This window comes from Delphinus delphis, chromosome 12 (assembly GCF_949987515.2).
Source record: "Delphinus delphis chromosome 12, mDelDel1.2, whole genome shotgun sequence".
Taxonomy (NCBI): domain Eukaryota; kingdom Metazoa; phylum Chordata; class Mammalia; order Artiodactyla; family Delphinidae; genus Delphinus; species Delphinus delphis.
Window position 1 is genome coordinate 30,488,205 of NC_082694.2, and position 23,275 is coordinate 30,511,479.

Consider the following 23,275-nt stretch of genomic DNA (forward strand, 5'->3'; position numbering starts at 1 on the left):
TAATGCTCTCCAGAGCCTGGATCTTAGCGACGATGTTGCGTGGTACAGCCAACTCCCTGGGCTCTTAATGTAATGAGATAGCTTTGGACTCCTTTTGAGTAATTTACCATCCCATCCCATCCCCACTCCCTGTAATAGTTCTTAATTTTCTCTCTGCTTGCCTTAAATCTCTCTACTCCCAGCATTGGGAAAATGCAGGGCAGATCCCAAAGGAAGATCTGGGAGGGTTCTTGGAGTGAGGATATCGGGGATTGGTCGAGCACTTACTATGTGCTAGTCCTTCTGGAGAACACTTCAGCCATGGATGTTTTCATTGGCTCAGTGAATCAGAAATCCAGGGAGTGGATCTATTTCCATTTTGTCTCCTCTGGATGTCTTTTAAGTTTGGCCTTCTCATCCTAGTCTGGTTCTGCCTGATGACATTATGGTCCTGTTTCACAGAGGAGGAAGATGCCTCCTCAGCAGAACACGGATGTATACTGTTTGGGGGCCGGGCATATCAGTCCTCCTTGCTCTGTAGATCTTGGGACAGCGTCCCTGGCAGAAGCAGGATTGATAGCCAACAAACCTCGTCTGCTGAGGATGTGGTTCATACTATTAGACATAGAGGACACAGCATCCAATAGCTGTTCCCTGGACTTCTTGGCTGGAGGTGGAGTTGGGGGCAAGAGTGGTCCTGCCACATGAAGGACAAATGCTCTCAGGTTAGGCCCCAAAGCAGAATCGACTGTTTTGTGTTTGAATTTGACCAAGGTGAAGCTTTTCAAAATATGGCTCCATGGGTTTTTGGGTACAGGCTTTCCTGAAGGCAAAAGGCAGATGAGACGACCGCTTAAAAGTACCTGTGATTGGATTCTAGGACAGCCTGAGGTGTGGAACAGTGAATCAGAGGACGTGTCAGTTCAATTAGACGGGCCTTTGGATGATCTTTCATCCACATAGTGTGCAAGTTTGGCTGACCTCCTCACTGAAAGGACTGAGTATTTGAAGGCTGAGCCCAGCCATCCTGCTGGTTCAGGATTGTCTCTGCATCACCAGGGTTTCCTGAATCCCCCTTTCTTTCATTTCACCGAACGCATGAGGTCCGCATGGTTTGGTGACTGGTGGCAGGGATACCTGGCAAGTGTGTTAGAGCTCATGCTGGCGCATCAGGCTTGAGACCTCCCCGGAACCCCGTGGTTCACGAGCCTGTACTGGAGCACTGTCCCCCACCCCCGGTGTTGTAATGATCTATGTATGTATCGCTCGGTAATGCGATGATTCCCAATAGCTCTGTGGTCCTGATCAAGTCACTCCATTTCCTGAGCCTCAGTGTCCTCACCTGAAAACCAGGATGATGGGCCTTTCACCGCAGCACTGATGAGAAGGGCTGGGCACGGCTCCAATACCTATTTGGGTTTAACAGCCCCAATTTTTTAGATTGAATAATGTCTTCCTTCTTAGGCCTGCAGCAGTCAGGGGGTTAAAGGATTCTTCCAGCCAAGGGGGTCTCCGGAGATGGACAGAGGGAGACTCTCTCCTTCCTCCTTTGCCCTTTCTTCTTTGAAACTATTTTCATCCTAAGTGGTCACAGCAGTTAATGCCTTATGCAGAACTGTGGAGAATTCAGAAGTACGTGAAGAAGCTGTTGATAAACTGCAGCCGTAATCCCACCACCCAGGGGCATGAGCTTTCTCTTTATCTGAACAGACCAGGCAGGGTGTGGTCCGGTCCCTTGTTCAACGGTCTCCATTTACTCTGCAAAGTAACGGCAGCAGGGCCTTGGCCAGCTCCTCCCTCACTTCTGGAAGTTTCATTCAGGGATCGGTGAGTTTGGGCTCTGACTTTAAGTCTCGGGCTTGAAGCAGATGCCGTGCTGTCCTTGTCTGGAGCTGACCTGTGGGGCTGGGGGCCTGGGGCTTCAGAGGCTGGCACCACCCAGGGGGTGGCCGTGCCCATGGCAGCAGCGGGAGCATCCGCGCAAGGACCACTTGCCACGTCTTTCTGCTTCGGGCTTGGGGTGCGTGTGATACAGACTGTCGGCTCCCGTCGGGACACCTCCCACTGAAGTGGCAGGAGACGGGCACTCGGCTCCGTTGTGGGCTCACGGGGCTGAAACAGACTTTAACCAAAAGTCAGGCAACTTGAGCATCCTCTTCACGACCTTCTGTTCCTTTTGTAGCTACAAGGAACGACCCGCAGAAAAGTGATTTCATACTCCACTGGTGACACATACGTGGTCTTCAGTGGGACAGGGAAGAAAATGACCTGTGACAGGGAGCGTCGTTCATGATTGGTGATCCCCGGCTGCTCTCCTAGGAGGGTGAATCCCAGCAGAGTCTTTGCTGAGTAGTCTCAAGAGTGTGAGGGTGCAAACTGGAGATGCCCAGAGGGAGTTCCAGGGCTGCCCTGAGCGGGCAGCTGAGGGTCCTGTGTTGGGGGTTGGGGCAGAGGAGGAGCTACTGGAGGGACGAGGTGAGAGGGATGGATAAGGGGGCGGGGCTGAGCCAAGGGTGTCTATTACCTTCTCCTCCCTGTGGCCACAATTGCTGCTATATTGTGGAGTTGGCTTTGTTAGAGCTCCAATCAATTACTGGAATTCTGTCTCGAAATAGGCAAGAAGAACGGCTGCCTGAGCAGGCCCAGCCATTTGGGTTACATAACAAAAGAAGCTGTTATTTTAGAGGAGGTGATCTAGGCTCTAGGGTCCTGCCACGCACGCCCCATTATCAGCTTACCCTGAAATGCGCTGCTCAGGGGTCTGTCTCCCACGCTGTTCCCTGGACTCCCCTAGGGCCTTACTCACCTCTGGGACCCCAGGGCCGGGACGGTGCTGCCCTGCCATCCTAACTCGTCCCAATTCACCGTTAGTTGAGTTTTAGTTCAAATAACATTTATTCAGCACCTACCTGGCACCAGGCCCTATAGCAACACAAGGAATAGAGAAATGGCAAAGACACAGGCCCTGCCTGCTGGGAGCTCACGGTAATAGATTGTTGCCGTCGGATTATAAGTGGAATGAAAGAGGAGGGTAACGGTGATGGGAGAGCGTAAGGGACAGGGGTGTGGAGGGAAGGCTTCTGGGAGGAGAGGACAACCTGAGCCGAAGGGAGATGATGGCAAAGAAGAAAGCGTGCTCCAGGAAGAGACCAGCAAGGACAAAGAAGGGGACCAGCCTGGTGCCTTCTGGGTCCTGGGAATAGCCCCCAGAGCACCAGTGGTAGGCAGGGAGGGTGGGGGCAGGCACTGGGAGGCCCATGGGGCTTTGTGTACCAGCTGGGAGGGACTTCATTCTGCAGGGTGCTGTCCTCAAGAGGAAGGGAGTGGCCAGAGGGAGAAAGACATGATCCCCGGTGCCCTGGTCGGGGATGGGCTGGTTTGAATTTCCTACATGGGCCACACATTTGGTTTAAAAGAACAAAATCAGAGTTAACATTTGATTTGATAATATAAAAAGGATAGCTGTCACTCCTGTAATACAGTCTAAATTTGACTAAATTTTGGATAGAGGAGCAGAAATTAGAAAAAAAGGTGCAGGAACGCCGCCTCAGGTGGCGGGGAGCCATGGATGAGTTGGGTGGAGGGGGGGGATACAGGGCAATGACGGACATGAGCCAGATTTGCATTGTAGTGACTCTGGCTACTGATTGGCTGGAGGGTATGAGAGAGGAAAGGCTAGGCAGAGACCGTGAAAGGGATGGGGATGACACTGGCTTGACTCGGGGCGTGGTACTCTGGGTGGGGCGATATTTAGGACACAAAACCAGAGAATTTGGTGACAGAGTAGGTACACAGGGCATGAAGAGGGAGGAGACAAGGCTGCCTTCTGGGGCCCTTGGTGGGTGGCCAGCTGGGTGGGGGGCAGGAAGGAGACGCTGGCTGGAGGAAGGAGGCTCTGGTGCAGGGTTGGCCAGAGTGATGGTCTGCTCCGACGGGTTATTTTCAAGGTGGCTGTGGGACATACAGGTGGGCAAAGGCCACAGTCTAGTGAGCAGCCGGCTGGGGCTGAAATCTCGTGTCCCAACTCCTGCCTTCCAGCTGGCTTGGTTGTGCGCTGAGAGTAGCGAGCAGGTGGCCCCGAGGTAGAGGGGTCTGGCATTCTCACTACATGGGGCAGCCCTTGCTTCTCAGCTCTGCCCACGGGCCCTAGGAAGCTTGGGTGAGCTCGCCTCTTGAAGCACGTGCTGGGGAAACCGAAGACTCCGTGTATCATGATCCTGGCCTCAAAACCACAGCAGGCACAGCTCAGAGGGTTCTGTCAGGCCAGGATCCCCCGAGGCCCACCCAGGACCGCAGCTGGTGCTGGACCCTCCTGAGTGACCCTGGCATCAGACCTCTTTTGCTGATCTGGTACCTTTCCTGGCCCTGCCCAGCCTGACTGCAATCAGAGATTTGACCGATTTGGTAACACAGGAGAATGTTTAAAATAATGCCTTTGCCTACAATACCTCTCAGGGCTATTTTCATTGTAATCAGGGGTTAATGCTATAACCCAAGGAATGGAACACTAATGGTAGAATTTCAACACTGATGGAGATCAGGAAGGAATTATTCAGCATTCAGTGTATACTTCTCTGTGGGACAGATGTCTCTCTTCTTACCTGAATGGCATAGGTTCCTTCTGGGGACAAAAGTTTAGTTCTCTCCGTGGACACAAGAAATAGCTCAGACTCTGAAAATCCAAGCCTTAACAGGGACGGGACAACCTCACATCTCTGTGGCAGGGGCTGTCGGTGAAGGGGAGGGAGCTGGAGCTTCATGTAAGACAACTTATCTGGCTGCAGGATTGGTGTTTAAGGCAGGTCAGTGGCCACCCATAGAAAGAAGGGCATCCAGAGGTATGTCAGCAAACCCCCCAGGGAGGGCTCCCATATTGGTAGGCAGTGGACAGAAGCAGCATTAAGTGGTGGCAGTGACTCTGTTCTAGCTAAAAATGAGGCCCATGGGAGGAGAGCCCCAGCTGGCAGCTGCACACATAGAGCATAGAGAAGAGCTTTCGAAAGCGACTGCCAGGTCCCTAGCTAGAGGCATGACCATTGGGACTGAGCTCAGGGGCCCTCTCAGCACTGGAATGCTGAGCCCCAAGTGCCCAGCAGGGCTGAGAAGGCAGCTGCGCCTCAGGGGCCACGCAGCATCTTGGTTTCCCTCACACACACTGGACCTGCTGAGACGAATTCTCCTTGCCCCTCCTGGGTGAGACTAGTCTTCCCAAGTGCTGCTCTCTGGGCAGTATGGGGTCTGGGGTGGAGCTGAGCTGCTGGTGAGGCAGGACAGGCAGGGCCAGGCCCTCAGAGCCACAGAGGGGGTGGGGGTGGGGGTGGGGATGGGACACTGGCTCTGGGTGAGACAAGCATCCCTGGGTCTAAACAACAGGCACCCAAGTGAAAAAAAAAACACAAAAAACCTATCACTTGTCTTTTATTCTAAAGCATTTTGATGATTAACTCTTTGATGACCTTGGTCCCCAGGAGTTTTGGACTAGTAACTCGCCCTTGTTAATAAGACATTAACAACTTTACATTCCTCCTTCAGTAGTACTTTATGACCTGTTACCCAGTTATTAGCTGGGGCCTTTCTTCCCCTTGAACAGTAGGTGACATTGTCTTGAATCCACCAATTCATGGTCTGTGTAACTTCGAAACCCTCCCACTTTCCTGGGGTTTGAGATTCTTTGGGCTTCTTCTGCCTCTTTGGGCTGCATCCAAAAATCAGTCACACCAGCATCTGTGAGTTTGGTAGCTGTTAGTGACGTATTCTGGGGGGTGTCAGGAAGGGGCCAATCCCTTCTAGCCCAGCAGCGTGTGCTTTCTGGGCTTGCGCGGAGTTCCACATTCTGCTCCCTGCACCGGACAGAGCAGCCGCCCTCCTCTGGGCTCCCTTGGCCAACACTCAGCAAAGGGATTTCCCAATTCCTCTCTTTGAAAGGAACTTTGATCCTGATTGTAAAGATAATGAAGCTTTCTTTACCTTTTTGTAGACACAATTTACTTTTAAAATAAAAAATTCAGCTTCAGTTCATTTTCAAGCATTTCCCAGCAGTCCTTAAAATAAATCAGCGAACTAATGGTGCTGCAGAAACAGGGTGAAGAGTCATGGTGGTGCAGACAACACCCTGATATCTGTTGTGTTTTGTGTCTTCCAGTTTCTACCCGGATGCTTGAGATCCTGTAGATGCAATCGGTGACCCTGGGAGTGGAACGGAGTGTGCAGGCTGAGCGCTGAGAAGAGGCAGCCTGGGGCAAGGCTGCTCCAGCCTCCTGGTAATTAGTCGGTAGTTTTCAGTGGTGATGGGGGGGGTGAGACACACTTTTTGATTGGGTCCATCTCACCAGGATGAGCTTCCAGACACTCAGGTCATCGCCATGAACTGCCCCGATCCTGCTGACTCCAGAGCTACCACGTGCAACTAGAGATTATCATGCTAAGTGAAGTAAGTCAGAAAGAGAAAGACAAATACCATATGCTATCACTTATATATGGAATCTAAAATATGATACAAATGAACTCATCTACAAAACAGAAACAGACTCACAGGCATGTAGAGATCAGACTTGTGGTTACCAAGGGGGAGGAGGGAGGGAGAGGAGTGGACTGGGAGTTTGGGGTGAGCAGATGAAAACTATTACATTTAGAACGGATAAACAACAAGGTCCTAATGTATAGCACAGGGAACTATATCCAATCTCCTGGGATAAATCATAATGGAAAAGAATATTAAAAAAGAATGTATATATGTCTAAAACTGAGTCATTTTGCTGTACAGCAGAGATGGGCATAACATTGTAAATCAACTACACTTCAATAAGCAAAGGAGCTACCATGGAATCAGAAGGACCTTAGAGGTCACCGGTCCAACCCCGAGCAGGGCAGAAGCCCCACTATAGCATCCTGTAGTCACCCTGACTCCAGGGAGAGAGCTCACCACCTAACGAGGCAGCCTGTTCCACCTTCTCGTTACTGAGCAGCTCCTGCTGGTGGAAGGCTCACCCTCGCACCCTTGGCTAGAATCTGCCTGCCTGCCTGCCTGCAGTAACCACTTGCTTCCTGGTTCTGGCCCCCGAGGCTCTAAGGAATCAGCCTAATCCCTCTTCCACATGGCAGTCCAGCAGATACTTAGGGACAATTGGAGTGGAGGAATGCAGGATCTGGGGCCAGAGACAGGCCTGGTTGAAATCCTGACTCCACTATTAATCTGTGTGATCTTCAGCAAGTTAGTTAACCTCTCTGATTCAGTTTTTTTTAATCTGTAAAGCTGGGACAATAATGTCTGCCTCATAGAGTGGTCCTGGGAATGAAAATAAATCACAAATAGAAGTTGCTTGGTGTTATTCCATCACCAATTCTCTGACACCAATTGAATGTCCTACAGTTCAACCCAGTTCTGACACTACCCTGAGTTAAAAGGGCACGTAAGAAAAGGCAAAGTCATGAACAAGGCTCCGCCCTCTTCAGAGGCCAGCTACAGGTGTGAACCCCAGGCCATCTGCACTTCCGACCAACTTGACTGTAAATTTGGGGGTTCCCACAACCTCCCTTTCAGTTTCTATAATTCCCTAGAATAACTCACCGAACTCGCTGAAAGCGCTATAACGGCAATTGCAGTTTTATTATAAAAGATCCAACTCAGGAATAGCCAGACAAAAGCAGGGTAGGGTCTGGGGGTGGAGGGCGTGGTGCAGAGCTTCCACGCCCCCATCCAGCCCAGCACTGTGCTCACCAACCAGGAAGCTCCCCCGGCCTCACTGTCCAGGGTTCTTTAAAGGGGGTGTGCCTTATTACCAGGCACAACTGATTCAGTCATTTGCCACTTGATTGAATGCAATCCCCAGCCCCTCTCCCCTCCTCACTCTGTGGTTGGGATGGGGGTGAAGTTCCAACCTTCTAATCATGTGCTTGGTCTTTCTCAGTGGCCAGTCCCTCCCTTGAAATATCTAAGTGCCCACCATAAGTCACCACATTTGCATAAAAACTCAGACTTGGTGAAAGGGGCTCACAATGACTAAGAAAAGACACTCCTAATGTCTTTTGGACGTTTTAGAAATCCCATGTGTTTTTGAAGCTCTGTGCCAGGAACTGGGGCCAGAGGCCCCTTCTATTCTTTATGACGCCGCACCTGGCCTCACAAGCGCTGGTATCCTGTGATCTTTAGCACCCTGCTTACCCCTTTTCCTTTGTGATCTCCCAGTTGACATGTTCCCGCTATCTGGTCAGAGAACGAGGCATTCTCTTCAGTCTCTTTCTGGATTTTCTTTTTGTTAATATAGTTCAAAATTGAATTAGTTTGGGGACTAAGACATACAATTACAGTTATTTGGTGTGCACCTGTTTACAATTGAATCATAAGCCTCTCATTACTCGAGTTCCTCATGCTACGATGATTCTAGCCCCTAAATGACACATAATAAGAGCAAATGCTGATAGCACTTGCTATGCACCAGGAGCTTTTTGAACTACTTCACATACATTAACTCACCCAGTGCTCACAACAACCTAAAGAGAAGTTAAATAGTTGCAATCCCTGTTTAATATATGGGGAAACTGAGGCACAGAGAGGTTAGGTAACTTGCCCAAGATCACACAGCTAATAAGGGGCATAGCTAAGATTTGAACTCATGGTCTGGTTCCAGAGTCCTTGGTTTTAACCACTAAGCTGTGCTGCACACAACTTTGACCACCTCCCAACATTTTGGGAAGGGAAAGAAGGAGCACAGAAGAATGCCTTTGGTTCACAAAACCGAAGAGTTTGCCCAGGCCCCAGCTGTCGTGGTGAGGGAGTCAGAGCTTCCATTTTCTACCCCCTCCCCCATCTGAGCACCTCTGGAGCAGCACTGTGGGGCTGGGCTCTAACGAGTGAAGGCAGGCCTGGAGGTTCCTGTCCATCGCGCCTGGAAGGTCTTCGTTCCTCATGCTTCGTGGGCCAGAGCTACTTCAGAGACTTCACAGCCTGATTCCTGGGAAGTGCAGCCACTCCAAAGGGAAGAGAGAGGACCAGCTTTTTCCTGCCTGGATGAAAAGGATTGAGTCCAGGAGGGTTCAGTACCAGGCTGTGCTGGTCCCAGAGAAGCTGACAGCTCAGGTGGTTCTGGAGCTAGTGGGATTTGGCGTTGCGAGAGGCACAGGGATCTCCACGCCCACATCCAGTGTATCCATTGGGGGGTTGCTTGTTGCTATTTTAAAAATAACATCAAAGATTCGGGGGTGTGAAGGTGCCCAAGAGAATTAAAGGGGACGGATGCAGGGGGGCGATGCCTCTGGAAGAATTTTGGTCTGCAGCGGTGTCTTCCCAGAAGAACCTGGGTGGTGACCCCATGTCTGCATGGCTCCGTTGCATTCCCATTATGTTTGACCTTGCGGTCTCTTCTCTCTTCCCAAGTTCCAGAGATGAAGCTGTTTGGGAGCACGATGGGGGTGAAGTATTCTTAACTCATCCCATGTGCATGGGATAGACTTGAAACCACAAGGTAACAGTCAGTAGGTCATATGTGCTCTTTGCAGATGTTTCTTTTTCAGCATTTGGCTTGAGGAAGAGGAACTGGGGAGATGCAGGAAGAAGGTCTCTTGCTCCAGGAAACCTAGATCCTCCATCCTTCTGCCTTTTCTACATGAGTCTGTCTCTCTCCATATAGTGTCAGAACTGGAAGGGGCCCCAGAGGTCCATTCTGTCCACTCCCCAATTTAGGAATGGACAAAGTGACACCCAAAGAGGGAAATTACTCGCCCAAGTCCATGAACCAGAGAATGTCAGAACTGGGGCAACATTGCAGATGCTGACTTTAGTCCAGAGCTAATTCAACCAGAAACATCCCTGATGGTCTCAATCACTCTTCACTTAGATGAAGAATCTGCCTTTACATGTCACTAAGTACAACCTCAAACACTTTAGCAACCTGCCAAATATGTCTCAAAATATTTCCTTAGAGACCGTTGGTTGGTTTGTTTGTTTTTGGCTGCCACTGCAAGGTGACTCCTTCTTCCCTTCTCCATCCTCTATCCCATCGACATGGCTGGTAAGGGTGGTGCTAATTGGGGGAGATCTGGTGAGGGCTTTCACAAGGAGCTGACTAATTAGTGACGGAATTAAGATCAGACGTCATGGTTTTGTAAACTTGTAAAGGCAGGTGGTGGTGGCACTTGGAGCCCTCTTGCTGCCCCAGGTCAAGTGTGTGGTGGCAGCAGGTGAATACAGTGGGAGGAGGAGGCCTGGACAGCCATGGGAGGCAGTGCCACCTTGGCAGACTTGCTAGAGATGGCCAGCACCTGGAATGGATGCCTTCTGTTGCATGATACAGCAACTGACATCTAGCCAGTGGTATTTCAACCCGGCTTCCCATTAGAATCACCCAGAGAACTTTTAAAAATCCTGATGATGAGGTCACACCCTGGACTAATAATATTAGAATCTCTGATATCAGTATTTTTCAAAGTTCTCCAGATGATTCCAACGTGCACCCAAGATTGAGATCCCTGCTCCAGGCCGAGGGTTCAGAGCTTCAGCTGACCCTCGAAGGACCTTGTCCATGTGTCTTCCCCTGAACTTGTTACTTGCCTTCTCCAAAGGAGAATGCAAATAATAATAATAAAATCAATCAATCAGTCAATCACCTGAGTGTTCTGGGCTGATGGGATGGACTCCCATTTCTCATGCCCACCCCACTCAGAGGAGCTATAAGGTGGAGGGTAAAGTGCTGACAGAAGCTGGAAGAAGAGATCACAGACAGCTCATGGACAACAAGAATATGCTTTCCTGGTTGTCAGCAAGGCCTCTTTCGTAATGAGCTGTTGGCTGGAATGAAGGCTAAGGCTTGGGCTAACAGGATCAGCTGAGGGGTCAGAGCAGATCAGATCTGGGGAGGCCAGCAGCTGCTCTGAGAGAACAAGAGAGGCTCCATCTCCTTCTGGAATGGAGACCCCAGAGGCAAAGTGAGGGAGGGTCAGGTTAAGGATGAAAGCCAGGTGCCCTGACCCCAGGTAAAGCTCTTTCGTTGGTATCTCCGTACTTGTGTTCAAAAATTAATTATTGTTCAGTCAAGGCACTTGCCTTCTTTTTTTTTTTTTTTTTTTTTGCTGTACGCAGGCCTCTCACTGCTGCGGCCTCTCCCGTTGCGGAGCACAGGCTCCAGACGCGCAGGCCCAGCGGCCATGGCTCACGGGTCCAGCCGCTCCGCGGCATGTGGGATCTTCCCAGACCAGGGCACGAACCCGTGTCCCCTGCATCGGCAGGCGGACTCTCAACCACTGCGCCACCAGGGAAGCCCGGTGTTTATTCTTTCACTGTTTCTCAATATTTATTTACTGGGGTTTAGGAGAAACTTATTTTCCATTAATAAAAATTGCACACCTCTTTTAAACTTAGAATAAGAATCTGATTCTCCAGTGAGACATGTTTTACAGAAACCGATTCACCAGTAATTCTTTTCCAGAGGCGAGAGCAAAGTCAAAGTTGTGAAGAAAAGCACTGCTCAAAGCGTTTCCCGCCTTTTAGAAGTTACCCGTTCTCTTTTCAGTTTTGTGGATTTCCCACCGAATGTTTTTAGAAGGCTTCTTAGAGGGTTTACATTTTAGATCAAGTACGAATTCCCAGTGAATAGCTTTACACTGTGTAGATAAGCATCACAAGATGCCCTCAGAGGTTTGCAGGTCGCGCTCGTACTGGAGGACCCGTCTACTTGAACCCGAGTGTGGCCGCCGAAGCCGGGCGGGTCAGGCAGGGAAGGGCGGGGGACCCCGAGCCGGTGACACATTTTCACTTCGTTGGACGCCCTACAGGCCGGCAGCCGCGGTGCCCAGCCCTCCAACCCGCTGCCCCGCTCACACCCTCCAGGGAAGAGCCGCCTCCCACCGCGAATCTCCCCGAATCCAAGCCCTCTGCCTTAGGAGGCGCGTACCCCGACTGGGAGTACCCTCCTTTTTTCTCTGCAGGATTCCAGGAGTGGATTGTAAACCCACCAGGACAATGAGTGAAGAGCCTGTCCCCGAGGCCGCCTCCCCGCCGTCCGCGCAGGGGCAGCAGTACTTCGATCGTTTCTCCGAGGACGACCCCGAGTACCTGCGCCTTCGCAACCGTGCAGCGGACCTGCGGCAGGACTTCAACCTGATGGAGAAGAAGAAGCGTGTCACCATGATCCTGCAGAGCCCGGTGAGCGGGGTCTGCCCCGGCGGGGCGGGGGAGGAGAAAGGAGGCAGCAGAGGGTGTGGCGAGGGGAGATGAGGGGGACGCTGATTCAGCCGGTGAACCTGAAAGATAAATAACTCCGCTTCCGCTGGCTCAGGGTCGGAGCAATTTTCAGCTCTCCGAGCAAGATGCTCTGGCAACATGGGTGTGTGTCTTTCCCTAGCACTGGCGGAGGGCAAAGCCTGGTTTATATGCAGTGGTTTGGCTCGGTGCCGGGAGGAGGTGGGTCTGAGAGGCAGGAGCCCCGCCTCAGTTTCTTGTGCCCCTTCTTGAGCCTCACTTTCCAGTCTTCCTTTCCCTCTTCACCGAAAGCTGTAACAATTCGAGTAAACCAGCGGCCACCGGGGGGCGCCACGTGGGAGGGTTGGGGCTCCCTTTTCTGAACGCCACAAAGAACTCCATCCTGGCAAATAAGGCTTTGAAAACCCCAGGAGGTGGGGGAGTGGAGGGCACAGCGGGCAAGACCGGATCACCCAGCCGTGGCTGGAGTCTGGAGGTCAGCTGGCGCCTGCCTGGCGTGGACACAGAGCTCTTCCTTGAGGCAGGTGGTGCGTTGAGGATGGAGGGTGGAGGGTGGGCCTACTGGACCAGTGAAGCAGGAGGGTGGTGCAGGCCCTCGGAGGGGGAGGAAGAGCAGTGTGGACAGAGGCAAGGGGGAGTCTCAGGGCAGTAAAGGTGGGGGGTCCGCAGGCAACAGTGCATGATCCTAAGTGTTGGGAAGCTCAGGGGCGGAGCTGGCATCTCCAGGTACCTGCCAGGATGAGATCTGCCTCAGCCACTACCCGGCTTTTCTGAGACCCTGGTTGAGAGCACACTGTGAATGCTCGGGCCTCACAGAGGAGTGCTAAGGGGGATGGGCCCGAGGTCTTGGTGACAGGTGACACCATGTTGGGGAGTCTGGAGGAAAATGGCAGCTGCTAAAAACGTTGGGATGACAGAAACTCTGAGGGAGACTAGAAGGGATGGCGGGTGTGGTAGGAGAAGCGGCAGAGTTAGTACCAACCCAAGTTTGGGGGCCTGAAGGATGGGACTCTATTCTCAGGCAGGAGATGGGGACAGGAGGAGGTCATGCTTCTTCTGTCCTTTTGTAGATTCCCCAACACCTAAGTGACTCCCCATTTCCTCCTGAGTGTTCCCTGCTGCCACCTGGTGGACAGGCATGCCCTATTTGTGGCCTGATGGTCTGAAAAGCCCGGCTTAGAGTAGCGGGACATCAGAAGTGGAAGTGACCTCTGAGGTCATCAAATCCTGAATATGAAGAAACTGAGGCCCAGAAGAGCCATCGGCCTGGCTAGCGGACAGGAAAGATGGCATACTTTTTCATTCAATTCTGCTTTTTAAAAAGTCTTTTAATTACTAAAGTGAAGTCCTGCCATGTCTGCTGGATGGGCAGGGGAGGGGGTCTAGGCTATCCCTGAGACACAGGAAGGACCAGGAGTCTGGAGTATTGCCCATGAGGCAAAGGAACAGGATTCATTCCCAGCATCTCCTTACTGCTCCCCACACAGCAGTCTGGGGAGGCTCCTGAGGTCCCAGTGGGATTGCCCGGTGCCCCCTGGGACCTAGATATCCCACATGTGGTCCTAGCCTAGCTGACCCAAGGGCTAGGGGTGGGCACTTGGGAGAGGGGCCCTCTGTCTTCCACAAGAGGCACACTGGGAGGACCAGCGACTCGGGGGCCTGCTTCAGTCTTTCAGGGAGGAGCTGGAAGGCCTCATCCAGGAGCAGATGAAGAAGGGGAACAACTCCTCCAACATCTGGGCCCTGCGGCAGATCGCGGACTTCATGGCCAGCACCTCCCACGCAGTCTTCCCAACATCTTCCATGAGTACGTGGGGGAGCTGGGGAGCTGCCAGGAGCAGAGGTAGTGGAAGTGGGGGAGGGAAAGGCGCAGTCAGAAGCGGCTTGGTTGCCGCCGGCCTACGCAGTGAGCGCTGCAGCTGCATTAACAGACCTGGGGGAGCTGGGCCGCAGCCAGAGAGATACCTGCCTCTGCTTCTGATGCTGCTGCGATTTAAAGAGCCCAGGAGGATTACCCCTGATGCCCAGAAATCGGAGGGCAGGGGGTGCTGGAGACTTAAGGGAGAACCCAGTTCGGGTTCTGCTGGGGGCGGGCGGAGGATGACACCGTGTCACTGCAATGAGAGGCAGGGCGGCCTATGTATGGTCCCTCCACCCCCACCCCTCGTAAGCGGATTAGCATGGAGGGAAGAGCTTTGCAACTCAAGGTCCCTTGCACCATTGCACAGCCGCTGCTTGAGGCCCAGGAGTGGACAGTGGAGAGTTAGGGTTCTGCTCTCTGTTACTCGAGCTATGGGCACAGAACCTAAGAAAATCCTTGTGTCCTCACAGCATCCAGCCCTAAGGCTGATCTTCCCTCAATCCCCTGGCGTCACTCCCTTGGAGATGGAGTGGGGGGGGGCAGATGGGAGGCCATTGGAGCCATTGTCTCCTCACCCACTGGACGTGCCAACCTGACTCCGTAGACAAGGGCCAAGAGCAGCCAGGGCTAGGCACGAACACATCTTCCTTGGCTCTGAAGCTCTGCCCACAACCTTTAAGAAACAGACATCGAAAAATACTTCCCCTCAGCAAGATGAATATAGGACTATAGTTGAAAATTAGGAAAATAGTTGAGAAAGGGTAATAAAAATTACTGTACTGTGTTCTTACAACCAAGAAATTACTATTATCAATATTTTGGTGTATATCCTTCCAGCCTTTTTCTCTTAACATATACAGACTATGCCAAAAAAAGTGGAATCGCATTATACATACAAATTTAATAGCCTTAGCATATCTTGACTAATTTTTCACATAATAAAATATGGTTCTATAGCATAATTTTTGGTGGATGTATACTCTTCTGTACATGGCTGAATATGCCACAGTTTATTTAATCAGTTTCCCATTTTTGGACTTTTAGGTGGTTTCCAACTTTTTGCTATTATGAATGACAATGCAATAAACATCCTTGTAAATAAATCTGCGAGTATATCCATGACTATTTTCTTAAGATAAATTACTAGAAGTAGAATTGCTAGACTGAATTATACGCATGTTTTAAAGGCAGCAATGCATAATGCCAAATTACCCTGGAGAAAGATGGAATGAATTTACATTCCTACCAGAAATGCAAGAGTACCCATTTCCTCCACCCTGATCTGTAGTCTGTGTTACCATTTGTTTCATCCTCATGATATGATGGGTGATGAATAGTACTTTGTGTTTTAATCTGCATTTGATTACTATAGAGATTGAATATATTTTCATATACATATTGGGTATGATTTTCTTTTTGTACTAAATTGCCTGTCACATCCTTTGCCAATTTTTCTACTTGCATATTCTTTTCTTACAGATTTAAAAATCATAAAGTAAGGCTAGTTCCCTACTATCTGTCAGATACATTGCAGATTTTTTTCCAGTGTCTCCTTTGCCTTTTAATTTTGTTCATGATATCTTTGTGTTGCAGAATTCTTTAATTTCCATGTAGTTGAATCCATTATTATTTTCCTTTGTGTTTTCTGCTTTTGATTGCATACTTAGAAACACCTTCCCTATGTTTTATCATCCAATAAAATACCCTTAATTATTCATTTGCCAATTTTTCTCAACCATTGTTTAAGTTGATTCTTTAAAATGACTTTAGAAGTATTTTGTCAGGTCTCTCCATCCACCTCAAAAAATTCCTTTTGGGATTTTGATTGGGATTACATTAAATGAATAGATTAATTTGGTGGAGAATTTATAAATGTACAACTTTATATTAGAATGTAAACTCCGTGGCGGGGAGGATATATGTATGTTTTGTTCACCGTTAGAGTAGTGTCCTGGACTTAGAAAAGTAGCACCTGGCATATAACAGGTGCTTAAAAAATATGTGCATGAATGAATTTTAAATCTTTTCAGAAATGATGTGTGTCTTCTATTTATTTAAATCTTTTTAAATGTCCATCAGAAAAGCTAGTAGTTATTTTCTTATAGTCCTTACTAATTTCTTGTTAAGTTTATCCTGGAAATTTTATGTAACTTTGTCATTTTAAGTGATTCTCCATTCAACTTTTTTTCTGGTTATAGCTGTCATCTAGGGAAATCGTTGGAGATATATGTATTTATATATTATTTAAACTAGCCGCTTACTGGACTCTTAAATTCTGGTATGTTCTCAATTCTTTGGGGCTTTGTATATAGAAAAATCACATAATCAGCAAATAATGGTCATTTTGCATCCTTCAATCCAACATTTACCCTTTGGTTTATTTTTCCAGTTTTCTCATTGCATCCGTTAGAACTCTCAGAACAATGTTTAATAATAGATTAGAGAGTAATCATCCTTGTCTTGTTTCTGACTTCAATGGAAATTTTTTTACCACAAGAGTTTGAGACAGTTATTCTTTATCATGTTGAGAAAATATCTTTGTATTCTAGTTCGATATGGGTTTTTCTCAGAAATGGATATTGAATTTTATAAAATGCATTTTGGGTATTTATTGATTTTTCTTTCCTTGATGTGGTGAATTATATTAATAGATTTCTGAATATTGAACTCTTTTTTTCATTCCTGAAATAAATCATTCATGGTTTTGATGCATTCTTTTAAAAATACTCTTCTGGGTTTGATTTGCTGGAATTTTATTAATTTTTGCATCCATACACATGATAAAAAGCAGTTCACTTTTTGGGCAGCCTTTGTTTAGTATTGGTATTAAGACTATAATTTCCTAAGATGAATCAGGGTGATCCCCACCCATTTCTTTGCCCTAATGGAGTTTAAATTAGATAGGAAGTCTCTGCTCTTTTAAGATTTATTATTCACTTATAAAGCTATCCAGATATGGAATATTTGGATAACATTTTTTTTCTGTTTCATTTAAAGTTCTTAAAATTTTATTTAGCTGCTTCTTGAGTAAATTTTGGTCATATTTTATATAAAATAATCCATTTCATGTGCCTTTAAAAAATTATTAGCCTGATTTACAATATTATTTTTATTACTTAAACCTTCTACTGTGGCTATGACATCCCATTCTCATTCCTGATGCTGTGTATTCCCACTTCCTCTTTATTGGCCAATCCAGATGTTGGTTTCCTCATAGATCTTCACACATAAGCCAATTCTTGGATTTACATATTGGTTCTACTAACTTTCTTGTTTTCTGATTTACTGATTTTGTTTTTATACTCATTAATTCTTTTCCATAACTCTTCTTTGGTTTATTTTGTTCTTTATGTTTTTCTACAATAGAATAAAATGGATTTGATTATTTTCATATTTAATTCAATAATAAAGGCATTTAAGACTATAAATTTTTTTCTCTGAGTATAAATTTGGTCCTATCCCATAAGTTTTGACATGTAGTATTTCCTTTATTGTTAATTTCTAGGTAGTTTGCAGTTGCTGTTTTGGTTTTATTTTTATTCTAAAATAAAATAAACACACTCCGAGAGTGTGTTTTCTCATTTCTAAGCATTGGAATTTGTATTCTTTTGAAGATTTGTTGATAATGTCTAGTTTTATTGCATTATGTTTAGACAATGTAGCCTACTTAATGTCTATGTTGGGGATTTATTGAGATTTTCTTTGTGCCCTAATAATATCATACTTAAATGATATATGGGTGTAGACTCTATCTCTGGGACATAGTATTTAATCTTCATCCTCATTTATTGTTTTTGATTTTATAAAGAATTAATGTCTCCCACTGTATTTTATTTCTGTTCATTTCTCTCTGTTTCTGATAGCTTTTGCTTTGAATATCTTGAAACGCTTTTCAAAGTATACATGTTTTTATAGCTATATCTTCATTATGGATTATGCCTTTAATCCATGTAAAATGACCTACAAAATGATCCTTTTTGTCCAAAAGAATATCCTTTTCCTTGGCTTCTACTTTGATCATGTTATGGCTCTATTTATCTTTTTGTTTATATTTGCCTTGGCATACTTTTGATGGTCCCTTTATTTTTACCTGTTTTGTGTCACTTTATTGTAGTATTTGTTAGTTTTTTTAAATCTCCTATAGTACTGTCTTTGACATCTGTTGCTGTAGCAGAGAAGTCTGAAACAGTCTATTATTGGTTCCTTTGTAGGTAACCAATTGTTTTTCTAGGTGCTTGTGGATTTTCCCCCTTACCCTTGTATTTCAAGACTGTGTCAGGAAGCATATAATTGTAGGCTTTTCTTTTAATGGACTTTTCCCCCCTGAAATGCAGTAAGTTGTTTCAGTTTTTATATATATAGGGTTTTTTTTTCAATTCTGAACTTTTTTCTTCTATTATATCAGTACTTATAACTTATATGCCAGATCCTCTGGTCTTTGTCTCCCATATCTATCATATTCTTTCTCATCACTTTCATATCTCTGACCTTATACTCTTCCTTTTGAGAGAGAACTAGGGCTGACCAGCATTCCCATCACCTCACTGATCAGCAACTGCCAGGAAAACAGTTGGATGCCTGAAAATCTTGTTGGTGCCAGGGTATCTGAGTCAGGGAATGTGGAGAGGGAACCTTTCACGTGTCCAGAGTTCAAGCCCGGAGAGGTTGTTCTTTGTCCATTTGCCTTAGAATTTTCTTTGCCTGGTTGGTTTTGGGTTTTTTGGTTGTTTTGTTTTTGTTGTTTTTTCTAAATAGTGTGTCCTTCAGGCTTAGCTTTCAGGGGGTTTGGTGGATTTTCATCTTTTTCTGTGTTTTCTTAGGTACTTTGAAATAATGGCCCAGTTAGATTTTCACTTTAGTGAGGCTGGTCACAATAAGCGCTCTTTCTATGAAGACCCTGAGCACAGAGGACCGGGGACTCCTGTGGAACCCTCTGGTCTATTCTGGGCCTGTGGGTGGATAGTCCTCATGGGGAAGCTCCACAGGGTTGGGGAGGGGACTCTTTGATACGGGACACAGAGGACATGACAGAGTGAGTGTTTTCAGTCCTATTCTGGCCTCCTGCCATCTCCAGGGCTCCATAGTTATTTCTAAGAGAAGGATTCAAAGGACTCTGGGTCTGAAGGCTCTCCCAACAATAGCCTCCCTCCCTTCCAGCTTTGCCTGGGGGCCTTATGCCTCCCAGCTTGCTGCAGGGGGTGAAGCAAAGAGGTAAATACTTATCTGGGGAACTAGAGAGGAGGCAGCCATCCCAGGTCGGTCAGTTTGAATTAGAAACCCTTGATTCTTGGGTTTCGTTGTTGCTCTCCTTGCCAGTTTAGCTGGGCCTTTGGACCACTACTGTCCCTATCAACTTCGTGTACCGGACACATGCACTGGAGGCGTACCACCGTTGGTGGGCACAGGCCCTTTGGGGGCATCTTCCTGATATGGGGTGTTCAAGGCTTGCTCTGCTTGCTTTAGGCCCCCAGTCCACCCTCATATTTGCAGACCGTGTCGTCATTTCAACTAATGGCAAACCTGATAGAGGACATACATCACATGGTGTGACAGTGAGGTTTATGGAGCTGGTGGAAGCTTCCAAAGAGCATTTTAATCAATTAACGGTTTTAGTGGGAAGCTGGGAGAGACAGCATCAGGAGGCTCCCAGCCAGACATCATCTTAAGCCAGAATCCTTTCCTATTGATTCTTTTATTGTTTCCTAGACACTGATTAATTGGAGTTCTGGGGCTCAGATGCCCTCTTCTGCCTTCCTGAGGCATGCAGGCAGCGGTCATCGTGGTTAATGGGACAGACTGAGCGTCAACTCCTAGACCCTCTGGGTGCCCTGACTATCAAATGCTCTAGGCTCATTTCCCTATTACTTCCACATCCCTCTGAATTCCCCAAAAGAGCCATAACTAACCAAGGGACTGCATATCCAGAGGGGAGCAGATGTGGCCCACCTGAGGCCTCCAGCCCCTCAGCCAGCACAGCTACACGGACTTCTGGAAGTCCATGACTTGTCAGAAAAACTTGACGAATTTACTTCCTGGTTGACTTGACTTTCTGTCTGCCCTGTTTCCAAATTAGAGAAAAAGTTATATTACATGGTATAGTTAAAACAATATGATAATGATTAGTAACTTCTTCATTAAAACTGATAAAATATACTCGTATTTCCCCTCAGAAATTTATTTATGCTTTTATTCAATGTCCATCTCTAGGGTTTGTGGTGAGCTTGGCCTTCAGAGAAACTTTCATTCTGTGGCCTTGAGTCTGGCCATGATTTTTGACCGAAAGCAATGCCGTTCTTCCCCGAAGGAGCAGAGGACCTTACTGGGCACAGCTATCCATTCTGTGGATTTTCTCCTCTGGAGTCAGGGTCAAAGAATGTTGAATTCCCTGAAGTCTCGTGTGTGGTTGTAGTGCCAGTGAGAATTTGAGAGGACGGGGGCAGGGCAGGGGAGGGCAGACGGGAGCCCCCGACCCAAAAGATGCCCTGTGCCCCTGCAGACTTCTCCATGATGACGCCCATCAATGACCTCCACACAGCCGATTCCTTGAACCTGGCCAAGGGGGAGCGGCTCATGCGGTGTAAGATCAGCAGTGTCTACCGCCTCCTGGACCTGTACGGCTGGGCCCAGCTGAGTGACACCTACGTCACGGTAAGGAGAGCATTTGGGGGTGAGGTGGGGCAATGTGTGTGACCCCCACCAAATCCAAAGGGAAAACTCCTTATCTTTGGCATGGCCATGGCACTGCTGGTGGCCTTTGGCCAAAATTCAATGAGCCCTTCCAAGGTTTCTAACCACTGTGGTTTCCTGAGACAGATAACCTGCCCAGTGGGCACTTCTCTGGATGAGGAGCCAGGAATTTCTGGATCCTATTTCTAGGGCTACCCTTGACCATTGGGAGATTCCTCCTGTAGTTCCATTTCCCCAGCTCCAAATAAAGCTGAGTCCTCTTCATCTCTTATGGGTCAGGGAGAAGTAAGAGTTCTTGGGGGGAAGATTTGGGTGCAGTGGATTTAGGGAAAGAGGGGATTCAAGCAGTATGGCATTGGAAATGACCCCTCTCCCTCCTTGCCTCTGAGAACACGTGTCTTTCCTCCAGTTGAGGGTCAGCAAGGAGCAGGACCACTTCCTGATCAGCCCTAAGGGAGTTTCGTGCAACGAAGTCACAGCATCCAGCCTGGTGAGTACAGTCCGGCCTGTCACCACCCATTTCTTGCTGAGATGACAGTACTCTCTCTGCTCCTACGGTGAGAGGTCATCTCCAAGGCAGCCACTGCCATCCTGTCCTTCTTGCAGTTTGCAATCTAGCGGGACAGAGAAGTCACATGGACGCAAAACAAACTGAGCGCAGAGCATGATGTGATCAAGAGACGAAATGGGAGGTGCAGGCTGCAAGCGCAGTGGGAGGGCGAGGGGAGAAGAGATGAGCCTGGAGGCCTCTGAGCCTGGGATTGGACAAAGGCTGGGAGTCAGGAAGCCTTCCAGCTGAGGGGATACATTAGAACAACAGCCAGTGCTTTGTCCCAAAGCAGTGCAAGACTCTTCTAGTGCCGGTGCCCAGAGAGAGAGCTTCTGGGCCCCCTTTCTGTCCTCCTGCCCCTTTTAGGCGTGGTAGGAAGAAACTTCCAGAATCGGTTTCGATCAGGAAAGATTTCTGGGTGCGGGGGTGGGGGGAGAGGAGAGCAGTCTAGGGACTGGCTTAGAAGCAGAAGAAGTCGAGTTCAGGTGCATTTTTACATTGACACAAAGTTGTTTTTGTCTGTGCTTAGACGCGATTAAGGAGTGGCTTTTGTCTTCTGTGTCACAGTCAAAAGTGGCCGTCTCTGGGGATGATGTTCTATGAGATTGTTAATGTTAGGCAGCGCCATGGCTTAGGTAGGTGCCAGGTCAGCCGCAGCGACCAGCAGTTGTGTGTGTGTGTGTGTGTGTGTGTGTGCGCGCGCACGCGCCCCCCCGTGCGCGTGCGCGTGTGTTTTCACCATGACACCCACAACCCCTTGGAGTCAAAAGCAGATTGTAAGACCAGTGACTGCTCTCCATGTGTCCTTTAAGACCTAGCTTTCGGGTGACTGGTAAATGGGTGTTCATTACATGATCCTCTTTACCTCTGTGTGTGATTAAAAATTTTTCAAAATAAAAAGTGGGAAAAAAAGGAAAAAGGCTCAGTTTAGATGTTCTTCCCTTTAATAGGAGGAATTAAAGCCTCCTCCTATCTGCTTCTAGAGAATTCTGTGAATGATTCTCTTGCACCTTGCTTCTCAAAGTGTGGTCCCTGGACCAGCCGCAGGGCTATCACTGGGATCTTGTTAGAAATGCAGACTCTCAGGCCGAGTTCTTGGCCTACGGAATCCAAATCTGCATTTTGACAGGATCTCCAGGTGATTCTTTTTTTTAAATCAAAGTACAGTCGATTTACAATGTTGTATTAATTTCTGCTGTACAGCAAAGTGATTCAGTTATACATGTATATGCATTCTTTTTTTATATATTTTTTCCATTATGGTTTATCACAGGATATTGAATATAGTTCTCTGTGCTATACAGTAGGACCTTGTTGTTTATCCATTCTATATATAAAAGCTTCCATCTGCTAACCCCAGCCTCCCACTCCATCCCTCCCCCAACCCCTCCCCCCGTGGCAACCACCAGTCTCTTCTCTATGTCCCTGATTCTGTTTCATAGATAGGTTCATTTGGGTCATATTTTAGATTCCACAGATAAGTGATATCATATGGTATTTGTCTTTCTCTTTCTGACTGACTTCACTTAGTATGATAATCTCTAGTTGCATCCAGGTGATTGAAGTTTGAGAAACTCTGCTCTAGCATTTTTCAATGCTGCATTATAATCGCCTTTGTTTCCCAGTAGCCTGTGTGCTCACCCTGCAGGCAGGAATGGGTCTCTTGCCCCCCACATAAAGCACGTCCATTGCCCGTGGTATGGTGGAGAGTGGACACAGGTGGGTGGGCGTGTGCCTGGCCCACCGGCGGGGAGGGGAATGAGGGGCCTCTGCCTGCTGGTGGCCGGAAGTCTCTCTTCGCCCCGGCCCAGATCAAGGTGAACATCCTGGGAGAGGTGGTGGAGAAGGGCAGCAGCTGCTTCCCAGTGGACACCACGGGCTTCTGCCTGCACTCGGCCATCTACGCCGCCAGACCCGACGTGCGCTGTGTCATCCACCTGCATACTCCGGCCACGGCGGCGGTGAGTGTCAGCTCTTCAGCCAGCATTTCAGTCCCCCAGGCTGG

General features: G+C 48.1%; 1 protein-coding gene across 1 annotated transcript in view; it reads left to right on the forward strand.

Moving 5' to 3' along the window:
- ADD2 (adducin 2) overlaps positions 1-23,275 on the forward strand; it is a 103,209-nt gene that overhangs the window by 55,741 nt on the left and 24,193 nt on the right. Inside the window, exons 2-7 of the mRNA XM_060027554.1 lie at positions 6,122-6,239; positions 11,899-12,115; positions 13,841-13,979; positions 20,530-20,681; positions 21,130-21,210; positions 23,082-23,231. Of these exons, the coding sequence (XP_059883537.1) occupies positions 11,933-12,115; positions 13,841-13,979; positions 20,530-20,681; positions 21,130-21,210; positions 23,082-23,231 (705 nt within the window). The 5' untranslated portion in view covers positions 6,122-6,239; positions 11,899-11,932. The remainder of the gene's footprint in view (positions 1-6,121; positions 6,240-11,898; positions 12,116-13,840; positions 13,980-20,529; positions 20,682-21,129; positions 21,211-23,081; positions 23,232-23,275) is intronic.